Source organism: Myxocyprinus asiaticus, chromosome 16, assembly GCF_019703515.2.
Source record: "Myxocyprinus asiaticus isolate MX2 ecotype Aquarium Trade chromosome 16, UBuf_Myxa_2, whole genome shotgun sequence".
NCBI classification, from domain to species: domain Eukaryota; kingdom Metazoa; phylum Chordata; class Actinopteri; order Cypriniformes; family Catostomidae; genus Myxocyprinus; species Myxocyprinus asiaticus.
Genome location: NC_059359.1, coordinates 19,165,393 through 19,178,999, shown reverse-complemented (window position 1 = coordinate 19,178,999; position 13,607 = coordinate 19,165,393). Strand labels below are relative to the sequence as shown.

The window sequence follows — 13,607 nt, the reverse complement described above, 5'->3', positions numbered from 1 at the left end:
CTTCCAGAGCAACTACACTGACATAGAATGAGCTTTCTCTTGTCCCATTTATATTCTTCAAAATACAGGGACAACAGACTCTATAAGCATATTTACTCTGAAAAGTTCAATATATACAACACCAGGTTAATGTGAACAAGACTCAAATTGTAAAAATACTCTAAAGCAGGGACTAAAATAATGGGTATAACTAAACAAAAACCCTTTCTAAAAATCCCTGCCTCCCAAAATCACACACAATTAAAAATAAGTCAGTCAATGAGATTGTTTTCAAGCACAAGAATGCTAGAGGGACATATAAAATTTGTTTTATTATCCTTTTTCAGGTGGACATTTGTGTGTTTCTAAACAGTTACGGTGAGAAGCTCACACCCAAATGCTTTTCTAACTCACGGAGACAGGTGAAAAACATGATGGGTTTCTTGAGTCCATAAATCCCTATACAACACAACTTAGAAGAAAAAAATAAAACGGTAACTTAACATTAGTTCTTTGTTATTTAACACATAAAAATAATGACAAATTAAATGAAGCACCCCACTCCTCCCCCAACAATTCACAAGCAGCCCCACAGAAGAGAAAGACAGATAGAGGGATGAAAGATAGAGATAAAGGGACATGAGAAAGAGAAGGGGGAAGGTAGGGGCAGTTGGTGCTCAGGGCTGGGCTCCAGCGGCAGTGGGCACTTGTGTGGCCATTGTGTTTGGGGCAGGAATGACGGGCGAGCCAGCGCTCATGTTGGCTATGTTGGGCTGTATGCTCGGAGTCATTGAGGCGATGCCTGCAGGATGAAAATAACCAAAATATTAAGGATTAGCATTTTAGATTAAGATTATTTATAATGGAAAGAAAAGGAAAGTCACACTGAAGAAGCTTGCAAATCTTTAGCAATGTTTCAGTCAAAGACCTTCATAGGGATGGGCCAATACAATCATATATTGATATCACTATAATTTTTTGTACAATACATTGTTGTATTGATATGTGCATTTATGTCCATTCATATTGAACATTGTGTAATGAAGAAGCAGGTCGTCTAATTAAGGGCAAACTCAGTGCAGAAGACATTGTGCCTCATATCTCTAGCATTTGGCAGTTTCAGTTGTGATCCAATTTAGGACTGGGTAAAATACAGCGATATTCCGATGCATCGCGATCTTCCTTTAAACGATCTATGCGACCAAATTTTGCTCTGTGTGTCTAAAAATGTATGATTAGCCACTGGCTGGTAGAGGCTCAGCAGCATGATCCACTGCGTGTTGAGAGTAAAAGTTTGGTTCGACTCATTGTGTGCCCAAAGACGAGATCCACGCAATCCATATGTCACTGAATAATGTCTCTTTTAATACCCTTTCTGTTATTTACAATCAGTTGTTGATTAAAAAAAAAACATTTAATTCTAAGCAAAAATACCCGGATGCACTAAAGAAACGCATCCTCACTCATTAATATGAGCCCACTGGCTGATGCTGGTAGTCTTAAAGAGACAGTTCCTAATCAGCACGTTACATATTAATATAAATACTAGTGATTAGTACAAATTATGAATGTAAACAAACATGTAACAAAAATATATGCAATTTCAATACATTTGTTGATGGAATACATTGAGTAATCAAAACATTTCAACAGTTTACATGTAACCAATATTATAAAAACCTGATGAAGTATAAAATATATATTTTTTAATATTTTCAAATTGTACCTAGAAGGTCCCCTGTATGATTAACAGCATTGGCTGAGATAATTTCTTTCATATTAATCAATATTATGGACATTGTAGCCAAAATATACCCATATGAATCTATCGAATCATATTTTAATCAAAAGCTTGTGAATTCTGTATCAATACCCAGCCCTAATACAGTTATGATTTTGTGATGAATCAATGCATTGTATTGTAATGTGTATCACATTGTTAGATAGATTGCAATACCTAGCCCTACTTCTCCAGGCATTTTTAACACTCAGATTTACGTTTTTTTAAACCGATTATGAATTGTTTATGAAAGTGTTGTACAGAGCAGTAAAGAACTAGAGAGGAGAAACCGTTTACCTGCCATCAAGCTAGAAGAGCTGACTGGTGTGGAACTGGCAGCCATTCCTGAAGCCGGCGCTCCTCTGCCCTGGTCTTTAACTATGGGGTCTACACAAAAACATGAACAAAATAAATAAGATCCTTCTCATCTCAACAAAAACACGACAAAACTGACATGAGATTTTTTTTATTTTTCCAGCAACATTGTGACTGCAGCCAGGTCTCCTAAGCAACCAAATTGGCCCGGTTGCTAGGGAGGGTAGAGTCACATGGGGTAACCTCACCGTGGTCACTATAATGTGGTTTGTTCTCGGTGGGGCACGTGGCGAGTTGAGCGTGGATGCCACGGTGGATGGCGTGAAGCCTCCACACGTGCTATGTCTCCGTGGAAAGCGCTCAACAAGCCACGTGATAAGATGTGTGGGTCAGCGGTCTCAGACGCGGCGGCAGCTGGGATTCATCCTTCACCACCCGGATTGAGGCGAATCACTACGCGACCACGAGGACTTAAAAAGCGCATTGGGCATTCCAAATGTGGTGAAAAAGGGGAAAAATCCAACAAAACAAAAAATTTGCAGCAACATTTATTTCAACTAAGCCAGTTTAACGGTTACATAGAAACCTAGTCTTAAAATGCTGTCAGATTTACTGACAGTCAAGAACTATATTTAACTTTTTCTCAGAATCTCACTGTACTATTCTCATCAGTATTGCCAATCATTTTTAATTCTCAAATCACAGAGATTATCACATGGCAGAACACCCATCATCACTGAACATTCAGTGATAACCTGTCATCATTTGAACCCTACTAACTAACAGCTTTGAAAGCTGCAAGTGTGTCATATTTAAAGCCCTTATGCAGGATCTGTAAATAACAAACTTTACTGCAAGCAATACATTGTCAAAACTTTAAAACAGGATGTTGGTAATAAATTCTGTTATTGACTGAATGAGAAAACGAACAGAAGAATTTAACTTGACAAATTCGCAAAACTGGAAAAAAGGCATCAGTGATTGAAGCATGCATATAACAGTTTTAGCAGTAGTGTTGATCAAAATGAGTTAGCAGAAAACTCACAGAAGTAAGGGTGGTCCATGGCCTCACGAGCCGTCAGTCTGGCCTGGTGGTCATAACGTAGCAGCTTGTCCAAAAAATCCAGAGCCTCGGTACTGACCAGATGCTGATTTTCACTGTGCACAAACCTCTCCCATCTCTTCCTGGAGTGTCTGGACAAGCAAGAAAGATGGATGTTAAACATTCATGCATATTAAAATCAACTTATACGTAATTGTTACAATTCAGTTAATTATTTATAGGTGCTGTAAGCTATGCAAAAAATGTTCCTACTCCCTGAAAGATATTAATGAAATGTCATGAAATATCTCTCAACGGTCTCTGTGACAACTCTAGACTCTGTGAACAGCAAATAAAAATGTATCCGCAGTCTGAAGACAATGGCGCTTTCTGCCTGTCAATCATTTTGCGCATTTTCATAGTATTGTAGTTGCAGCGAATTATAGAAACAATGCATTTTTATGCCATGTTGTTCATAACAGTTGTCAGCTGAGGGTGCTATTTTGAAGCTGTTTTTTTTAACAATCGTTTCAGCTCTCAATAAAGCTCTTTTTTGTTCTGGGTTTTGGGAGGAGGGGGATGGCTAACCCAACAGCTCAGTCTCGTGGAAGTAGAATGGCTGAAATCGCTTGCAGCACCTTTAATACCACTATGATAATAACTGATAATACACAGAATAATCATTTTAATCAACCTGGCAAAAAGCAACATCCATCTGTCTTGATCAACATCAACATTATACTCATTTCATACCTGCCCAAAATGTCATTAAAGCGTGGGTCCAGTTCAATGTTGTATTTGTCAATGTAATCATACAGGTCCTCTGTACCCAGAACCTTTGCAATCCGAACCAGCTATAAAGAAACAACATAATCAGTGCAATGAATACAACTGTAAATTATTTGACCAGCATGCTAAATTAAAGCAGCTTTTTTCCAATCTGCAGAGTATATCCATGACTTCAGAAGTTAAAATGAGAATAACTGCAGTTTGTTTCTGTATTCAGGAGAAGGAAAAGAGAGATAGTAGACCTGGTCATAGTTGTCATGTCCATGGAAAAACGGTTCCTTCCTGAAGATCATACTTGCTAGCATGCATCCAAGACTCCACATATCCAGACTGTAGTCATACATCTAAAATGCCAAAAAAAATAAAAAATAATAATAAACCATGAAATGTCAATTGAATATTTAAATGTTTTCCATAACACTGTAAAATTTTAAGCCAACATAACTAAAAATGTACCTGGTAGTCCACAAGGAGTTCAGGGCCTTTAAAATATCGGGAAGCCACACGTACATTGTACTCCTGGTTTGGGTGGTAAAACTCTGCCAAGCCCCAATCAATCAGACGAAGCTTCAAAAGGAAAACAGATATCACTCATTTCACAAATCCAGAAGAATTCAACAGGACCTCAATCCAGAAATTAGTGTACAAAGGATATAACTGAAAGGAAACAAATTGTGCTCATAAGGTTGGGTACATTCTTAAAATGGGTAAGGCTTAAACACCTTTCTGTGCTCATGGTCGATCATGACATTGTGTGGTTTTACATCTCTGTGCATTATTCCCATACTGTGGCAGTAGTCCAGAGCCTGGGGAGGAATACAGTAGAGCTAATTATTAGACCAAACATCAGTACATGACTGTGGAAAGTTTCCACAGCAGCAGCACATTTTTTCTGAAGCTGAGCAAAAATAATACCATTTTGCTTTTGCAAAATTAGCAGATATTGGTTGGTTTTTATGCTCCATGATATTGCTTTTGCTACCCAGACATGAACCGTAATAATGGAAAGCTCAACAAAAGCATTAGGAAATTGTCTCACCTTCAGAATTTCATACATATAGAAGCGGATGTCATAGTCTGATAATGTTTGATACAGTTGCTGTGAAAAGAGGCAGAAAGAAACAGTACATTCAATAAACTAAATACAAACAAATCCTATTAAAATGAGGAAGAAATAAAAAATCTCTTACCTTGAAGTCCGTATTGTTAACATGCTCAAAAACCAGAGCTGGCGTTCGTGACTGTGGAATGGAAAACAAGGCAGAATGGATTTTTAAATCAAGGGCACACAAACAAACCCTCACATTTTCCTGTGTCATTACATCAACACCAGTCTTCAAGAAAATAAAACCTGCATGCCATTATAAAATGAGTCACAGTTAAAAACAGACTGATTCCGTCTTACCTAAGGTCAAGACAATGAAAGGTAAACTCACAAATCATTTGAATAAACCCACCACAGGATCCTTTACGATGTCTAAAAGTGATATGATGTTTGGGCCTCCTCTCAAGTTCTCCAGAATTTTTATTTCTCGTTTAATTTTCTTCTTTTTCACTGGCTAAACAAGCAAGAAAAAAAAGAATGAAAAAGTGACAAACAGATACTTGTTTATTTTAAAGCTTTTCCACAACAAACAGCAGTTTAGTGAATGAAAAAAAGATACCTTAAGTATTTTGACAACTACTTTCTCATTGTTGGTGATGTTTATGGCTTCAAACACTTCACTGTATTTTCCCCGGCCGAGCTTTCGCACTAACTGATAGTCATCTTGATTTCTGTTGCAAAAAAAAAAAAAAAAAATCATCAACACACTGAAAGCATTATATTTTCAGCTGATGAAAATTCAAAAGAACATACCCCCAGTCTACCACATGGGATTCATAGTCCCAGTACTCTCTGGGTCGTTGTGTGTTTACATCAGGGTAAACTCGAGAGCGACTCGGGACGGGGCCAGACATATTCTATACACAGTATTCCCTGAAACACCTGAAAAGACAGAATATAATACTGAAAGATTAAAAGGATCATTAGGAAGGTGTGTGTGGCAAAGCAAACACCTTAAAATAATACAGGAAAAGATTCTACATATAGAATAGCTCTAAACTGTGAAAAAAAAAAAAATCTATAAAAAAACAACAAGCTTAGACTAGAATAATTTTATAAATCCAATTAAGTTTTAAAGCTACTACCTGAGAATTCTGGAACAAGTCCAGGTTTCTTAGCACTAGGCCTGTCGCCATTATTATATAATCGTATGATCGCGGTTAATTGATCTAACCGCAGTTAATTGATCTAACAGCGATTTATGTGCACTTCAAATTCTAATCACATCTTAATGCCAAAATAATGGAATTTTAAGGGAATATATAAATGCCATCAACAACACATTTGTGAGTCATTCAGTTCAACTCCAAGCGTCATTGAACCGGACCACAGACAATAACTAGATCAGCTCCTGTCCGGAAGAGCATGTGAAGCACTTCTCAAGCGCTCTGATGTGCGTGCCCAACTCCCACGAAAATAAAAATAAACTTTGATAGTGAACGCAAAGCACTTCAGCTTCACTTTAAACGATTGTGTAATGGCAAATGTTCCTGGTCATAGCAGGTTCATACACGCATTGTTAATCACATGCAGTTACAGAGAAGATGCACGCTTACTCCATTTCTGATGAGTGATAAATGATGAAACGAAATCTCAAAGGTTTTGCTTCATGAGATATAAGGGCTTGTGGGTTTTATCAATGAGCATGTGAAAGTGAAAATTAGGACAGAAATATTTTCCTATTGCATTATATATAATAAAAAATATATATATTTGATATTATATTTTTATAATATAAAAAACAATTGTGTAAATGTAAAATTTGCCAAAACTAAAGTTGACTAAAAAGAGACTCATTAAGTATTTAGAAATATTTTGATATTGAAAACATTATTTTTCATGTCATTCACAATTTTTTAAAGCTGTAAAAGGAAATTATATATCCCTATTTTTATAATTTATTTACATATTTGAAGTTAAATCACTGGAAATGTTTGGATGATATGACTCTGTACCCTCCAACAGACCCTGAATGGTCTTGACACTTGGGTAGAGGACCATAAAATGAAACTCAATCCAAAGAAATGTGAAGTTTTACATGTCACAGCATGAGACATACACCAGCCCGACCGACTCTCTTCATTGATCAGAACATATTATAAGTCTGTGACACAGTCAAAGTCCTGGGGATCACCATACAGGGTAACTTGAGATGGGACAGTCAGGTGGACCACATGCTGACCTCAGTGAACAGGAAGCTATTTGCTCTGCGTTATCTGAAGAAATTTGGTGTCTGAGACCCAGAATTGGTTTCCATAAGGCTATGTACGTATGGTACTGGAGTACGCAGTTCCTGTATGGCACAGTTCTTTGACTGTAGACCAGGCTAAAAGAACGGAAGGCATGCAGAAACGGGCTTGTAAAATCATTCTTGGTCAGAGGTATTCAGGGTACCCAGAGGCTCTCTGCACCCTCGGATTGTGCACTCTGTTAGAGAGGCACACTCAACTGTGTCTTGGCTTTGCGAGAAAGCTGTTTAAGTCCAACTTTATAAATTAGCCATCCCAAGATGTCGAACTGTGAGATACAGGATAGCATTCAGAGATGGTATTCTTCTCACCACAACTGTACAGAGCAGTTATCCAAGTTACCATAGACTTTGTCAGTTCGAACCAATCTGGCCATGCTCTGTTTTTTTACAGAACCACCGCTCACTGATGTTTTTTTTGGCACCATTCGGAGTAAACTCTAGAGACTGTTGTGTGTGAAAATCCCAGAAGATCAGCAGTTACAGAAATGTTCAAACCACCCTGTCTGGCACCAACATTCATCCATGCGATTATCTAATCAGCCAATCATGTGGCAGCAGTGCAGTGCATAAAATCAGGCAGATACGGGTCGGGAGCTTCAGTTAATGTTCACATCAACCATCAGAATGGGGAAAAAATGTGATCTCAGTGATTTGGACTGTGGCATGTTTGTTGGTGCCAGATGGGCTGGTTTGAGTATTTCTGTAACTGCTGATCTCCTGGGATTTTCACTAACAGCAGTCTCTAGAATTTACTCCGAATGGTGCCAAAAACAAAAAACTTCCAGTGAGCGGCAGCTCTGCGGATGGAAATGCCTTGTTAATGAGAGAGGTCAACAGAGAATGGTCAGACTGGTTTGAACTGACAAAGTCTACAGCAGTGGTTCTCAACTGGTTTTGCTTCAGGACCCAGATTTTACATTGGAAATCATGTGGCGACCCACCATAGTAAAAACGTAACCTGTATTTAATGTATCCTGGGTAGCATTTCCTTTTATGTTGCATAGTTTTGTTCATGGTTTTCAAGTACAAGGACATGCATCAAGTGACATTTTTGTTGTTGACGTCAACAACAAAAGCGACAGGAAGTTTCCATCCCCCCTTTTTAAAAATTGAAGAGCATATTTACTTATATGAGCCCATTATTATCCCATTTGTTTCCTCATTTCAAACATAATTCAAACAGAACATACATATTACACAGGAGGAAAGGCTCCTCATTACCATGGTTAGGTCAGTGTAGCTAGTCTTATATAATAGTAATAACAAATTTTAGTATTTATGAAAAAATAAGTACTAGCTGAAACATCTTGAAACTTTAACTACAACTGCCAATGTTGATATAAAATTAGGTCTAATCGATTCTACCTTTAGATTATTTCATATGAAATTATAACATTTTGTCAAATTATAACAGTTACTTTTACTCATGTAAAATAGAGAAACAATTCTGTAAAGGTGATGATGTATAATGAAAAAAAAAATATTAGCGCATAGCACAGTGTTGCTCTTTTCCTCCTCAGTGCTGTTTGGCATGTCAGGGCTGCCTGCTGTTTGAGAGGTTCGACTTGACTTCCTCCGTAATGCTTTAAACAAGAAAAGTCTCACTAGAATTGAAATTGATCACATCAGTTTTGAGATCTGCACTCCGCAATATCAAGAGAAGCCCGGTTGTTGCACGCGCGTGCCAGAGAGCACAGTATATCATGATCGCGAGCTGGTTCCGTTACACTCGTGCGAAAGTGCAGATGAGAAGCCTTTAACTGATTGCGAGATTATCATTAAATCTGCCTCGGAGTCCTAAATAGGCTATCACTTGGGCGGCCGCCGAAATATCTTCAATGGGAGAACCATGGCATTGTTCTTTCCCTGCTGTCCATGACCCAGCCCGAATAGACCTGCGACCCACCAGTTGAGAAACACTGGTCTACATTAACTCAGATAACCGCTCTGTACAATTGTTGTGAGAAGAATAGCATCTCAGAATGCTATTCTGAGATGTGGGTTGGTGCTGTTTTGGCAGCACAAGGGGGACCTACACAATATTAGGCAGGTGGTTTTAATGTTGAGGCCGATCGGTGTATATAGGTTGGAGATTACCTTGGAGGGCTCCTCCAAGCAGCAAATTACAGCTGGGGCTGATGAAGGCAGATGTGATGACTTTATGGTGGAGCATAGGCTGCAATAAAACATTTGGTAAGATGACAGCTGACAGTCACCACAAGCTCCTTAATTTGAGATTCACTACATTTAAGCACTGCCACATGAACAACCTACCTGATTGTAGTACTAATGAAAGAGGACATCCAGGAACTTAATCAGGAGACACAGAAATCCTAAACGTCATTCCTTGTGGCCCTGTAGATAATGAAACACACAAGGTTGTTGTAAACTCTAAATAACACCACTCTGAGCCTGCAAAATTACTCTGAGTAACAAAGTACTGATTTATGGACCAGTGTCTATTAATAACCAACCAAGGTGCTGTACAGCCATATAGTCTTTAGACTATCAAATTGCTGTTTGTGGCAAGTTGTGTGATCTTCCAGAATTAATTACTAACTACTAGAATAATATGAATGACAAATCCAAAGGTTAATTAAAAGTAGGGACAGGAAAGCATGGATATATTAAATTATAACAAGGCTTGTTATTTGAGCACTACAGACTGGAGCTAGTAAATCTGACATATTAATATCTTGTTATTGGGACTGATCCACACACACTCACTTGTACGCTTTTATGCATTTCACCATTTCTCTGTATATTATCAACGTTACTATACAATTACAAACAGTCAAATTAACTATATGATTAATTAATTTCTCAGAATATAATGGTCATCTTTAAAAAGTTGCTAGTTAGCCAAGTAACCGCTAACTAGCTGTCGTTTGCCACGCCTAAGCCGTTTCTAGACCATTTTCCGGAACATTTAACTCAAATTCACACTTCAAAATAGGTTTAGCGAATATAAAACATATTACAAAATCATAAATAACACAATACGTAAGTCGAAAGAAACATGTTGCGATGTTTTATCGCTCTAATGCTGCTAGCTGAACGTGGCGCGACACGCTACATCAAAGCTAACGCTGCAAGCTGCATTCGCACAAAGGATTAAGTCAAATATATGTACAAATAAAACCACAAGACTATATTCACGAAACTAATAACCCATATAAGAAGTTAATATTTGCTATAAATCGGACCTGGGGGCAAAATTTAGTTTCAAAATTGTTTAAATAATAAGCGGAGCGATTTTTTTGGTTAGCGTGTAGCAATGACACGCACAAACTATGCAATCAACAAATTACACGTTTTATAGACACAAAGCCTACACAACTAGACTTCAGTAGCACAGTGTCTTACGTGCCTGTCCATATCTTTACAAATCATTCCACGTCAGTTCGTATAGGAATACAGGTGTCAGTAGGTTGTGTATGCACACTGCATTACCTCTCGGCGTCTCCTGATAAACAATATGGCGGATGCTGCACTGGAGAGAGGCTGCGTCTCAAAACCCAGTGAGCTGTTCGAAAGGGACGACTGAAACGCGTATGTGATGCATAACTATGCTGTCTATTTAGGCAACGTACTAGGGTTTGAGTCGCGGTCAGAAAAAATTGAACTCGCAGACACATTCACAGACTGAGAGACCGGTTGCTCAATGTCCCCCCCCCCCCCATTTCTTGATATGTGTGTAAACGTGTAGCCCATGTATAGACCTATTTGTTTATTAATGCTTCCACAGTGTATTTCTTTTTTACAATGGCTATTTAGCTTCTTGAGTCTGGAAGCATAGGCACATACAAAGATAAACAGAGAAATGTCTGTCCATTTAAATACCCATGTTCTAGTAGTCTATTTTCAACTATTATGTTCAATGATTTTTATTTCATTTGCTGCAGCCTACCTATGTAGTGTCTTAAAGGGATAGTTCACAAAAAAAAAAAAAAAAAAAAAGATAATTCTCTCATCATTTACTCACCCTCATGCCATCCCAGATGTGTATGACTTTCTTCTGCTGAAAACAAGTGAAGATTTTCAGAAGAATATCTCAGCTCTTTAGGACCGTACAATGCAAGTGAAGGTCCAAAAAACACATAAAGGCAGCATAAAAGTAATCCATAAGACTCCAGTGGTTAAATCCAAATCTTCAGAAGCAATATGATGGGTGTGGGTGAGAAACAGATACAAATTTAAAGGTTCTATAAGCGACTGTTCTAGAATTTCCACAAGCTGAGCCGTTGGATTAGCTACGCCCCCTCTTTCCAAAACCCCGCACTCCAAATATACTGTAACACATTAGCTTTATTGAGAATGACATTGAGCAGAAGCAGTTGTCAAAAACAACATCATCAAAATAGTGCCATGAACTGACAGCTGTTATGAACAACCTGCCATGAAAATGGCATTAAGCCTCAATAATTCACTGCAACTACAATACTATCAGAACACACTAAATTATTGACAGGCAGAAAGCGTCAGAGACCGCGGCCTGCAAACACATTTTTGCTTTCTGTTTACAGAGTCTAGTGCTGTCACAGAGATATGTGAGATATCTCTTCTTCTCTTCCATGAAAAAATCGCTTACAGCACCTTAAGTCCTTTTTTACAATAAATTATCCTCCCTGCCCAGTAGGTGGCGATAAGCACAAAGAATGGATTATTATTATACTGCCTTTATATGCTTTTTGGACCTTCAAATTATTATAATTATTATAATTATTATTATTATATTATAATTATAATTATTATAAAAAAAGATCTGGCCACCATTCACTTGCTCTTTTAACTTTTTGGGTAAACTATCCCTTTAAGAAAGAATTCACCTAAATTTTTATTTCCTCAAGTGTGTAGTAGTCAAATAATGCATACTGAAAGGGTATTATTTCCCTGTATGCAAAAGTAATTATCTTATGTTTAGATATTGAGTAGTATATATATATATATATATATATATATATATATACACTAACATTCAAAAGTTTGGGGTCACTTGCCTGAAATGTTTCTCATGATCTTAAAAACCTTTTGATCTGAAGGCGTATGCTTAAATATTTGAAATTATAATTGTGCCAACATATTAATTAATTTAATTACAAAACTAAAATTTTATTTAAAAAAAAAGATTTTGAAATGGATGACTTAGACTGAATAATTAAGAAAAGCAGCCACTAAGTGCCCAGCGTATAGATGGGAACTCCTTCAATACTGTTTAAAAAGCATCCCAGGGTGATACCTCAAGAAGTTGGTTGAGAAAATGCCAAAAGTACATTTCTGCAAAATCTAGGCAAAGTGTGGCCACTTTGAAGATGCTAAAATATAACACAGTTTTGATTTATTTTGGATTTTTTTTTAGTCACAACATAATTCCCATATTTCCATTTCTATTATTCTAAAATGTGAAAAAAAAAAAAAAAAAAAAAAAAAGAATGGGTAAGTGACCGTAAACTTTTGAATAGTAGTGTGTGTGTGTGTGTGTGTGTGTGTGTGTGTGTGTGTATATATATATATATATATATATATATATATATATATATATATATATATATATATATATATATATATATACACAGGGTTGGGAGGGTTACTTTTGAAATGTATTCCACTACAGATTACAGAATACATGCATGTAACGTATTCCGTTAGATTACTCAAGGTCAGTAACGTATTCTAAATACTTTGGATTATTTCTTCAGCACTGGTAGATTTTTTCACTTGTTTTGACTATAAAAACTCTGCCAGTACAATAAGAAAAAATACACGTTAAAAATACATTCTCTGAAAAACCTAAATATCTTATGCAGCGTTGCTTCTAAAACAAGATAAATCAAATTGATCTTGTTTTAAGGATTTTTAGTTATTTTTACAGAAAACAATACAAAAATGATCAAGAATACGATTTTTGCCCTAATGTCAAAGGTCTTACTAGAAAAAAAGAAATTATGATCTAACGTGTATTTTCTTGATAAAAAAATATGATCGTACCTGGTAACATGTGCATGTAAAATGGCTAGAAATAGCATTTTAGCTTAGCATAAAGCTGACAATTTACACAAGGTTTATTTCTGTTTCTTCTGCTCCAAACTTACTTCAAACATACTTCTCTGTCTGCTTGTATGAATGTAACACATCATAAGAAAGTGTTTCACTGCTGTTCAAATGCACTTCGAATCGCATCATTTATATGTATAAATGTTTTCCATCTGAAAGGACTAAATATTAAATGAAACAAATGACAATAAAATGCAAAGTGATCTCTTCAATAATCAAAATACTTTTGATAAATAAATACCAATTATTTAAATTGTAACTGTATTGAACTGTATTGGAATTATATTTTGTA

The 13,607-nt window shown here is 36.8% G+C and overlaps 1 protein-coding gene across 1 annotated transcript; it reads right to left on the bottom strand.

Annotated features, from left to right (window-relative positions):
* Nucleotides 1-294: 294 nt before the first annotated feature.
* LOC127454281 (casein kinase II subunit alpha-like) lies at nt 295-10,782 on the bottom strand. The gene is made up of 15 exons (XM_051721374.1): nt 10,715-10,782; nt 9,536-9,616; nt 9,359-9,437; nt 5,764-5,892; nt 5,570-5,681; nt 5,363-5,464; nt 5,096-5,146; nt 4,945-5,004; nt 4,628-4,711; nt 4,362-4,472; nt 4,148-4,249; nt 3,870-3,970; nt 3,120-3,268; nt 2,057-2,146; nt 295-781 (listed from the first exon to the last, which is right to left on the bottom strand). The coding sequence occupies exons 4-15, from the start codon at nt 5,862-5,864 to the stop codon at nt 657-659; spliced, it is 1,188 nt and encodes a 395-aa protein (XP_051577334.1). The 5' UTR covers nt 5,865-5,892; nt 9,359-9,437; nt 9,536-9,616; nt 10,715-10,782; the 3' UTR covers nt 295-656.
* Between the last annotated feature and the right edge of the window lie 2,825 nt (nt 10,783-13,607).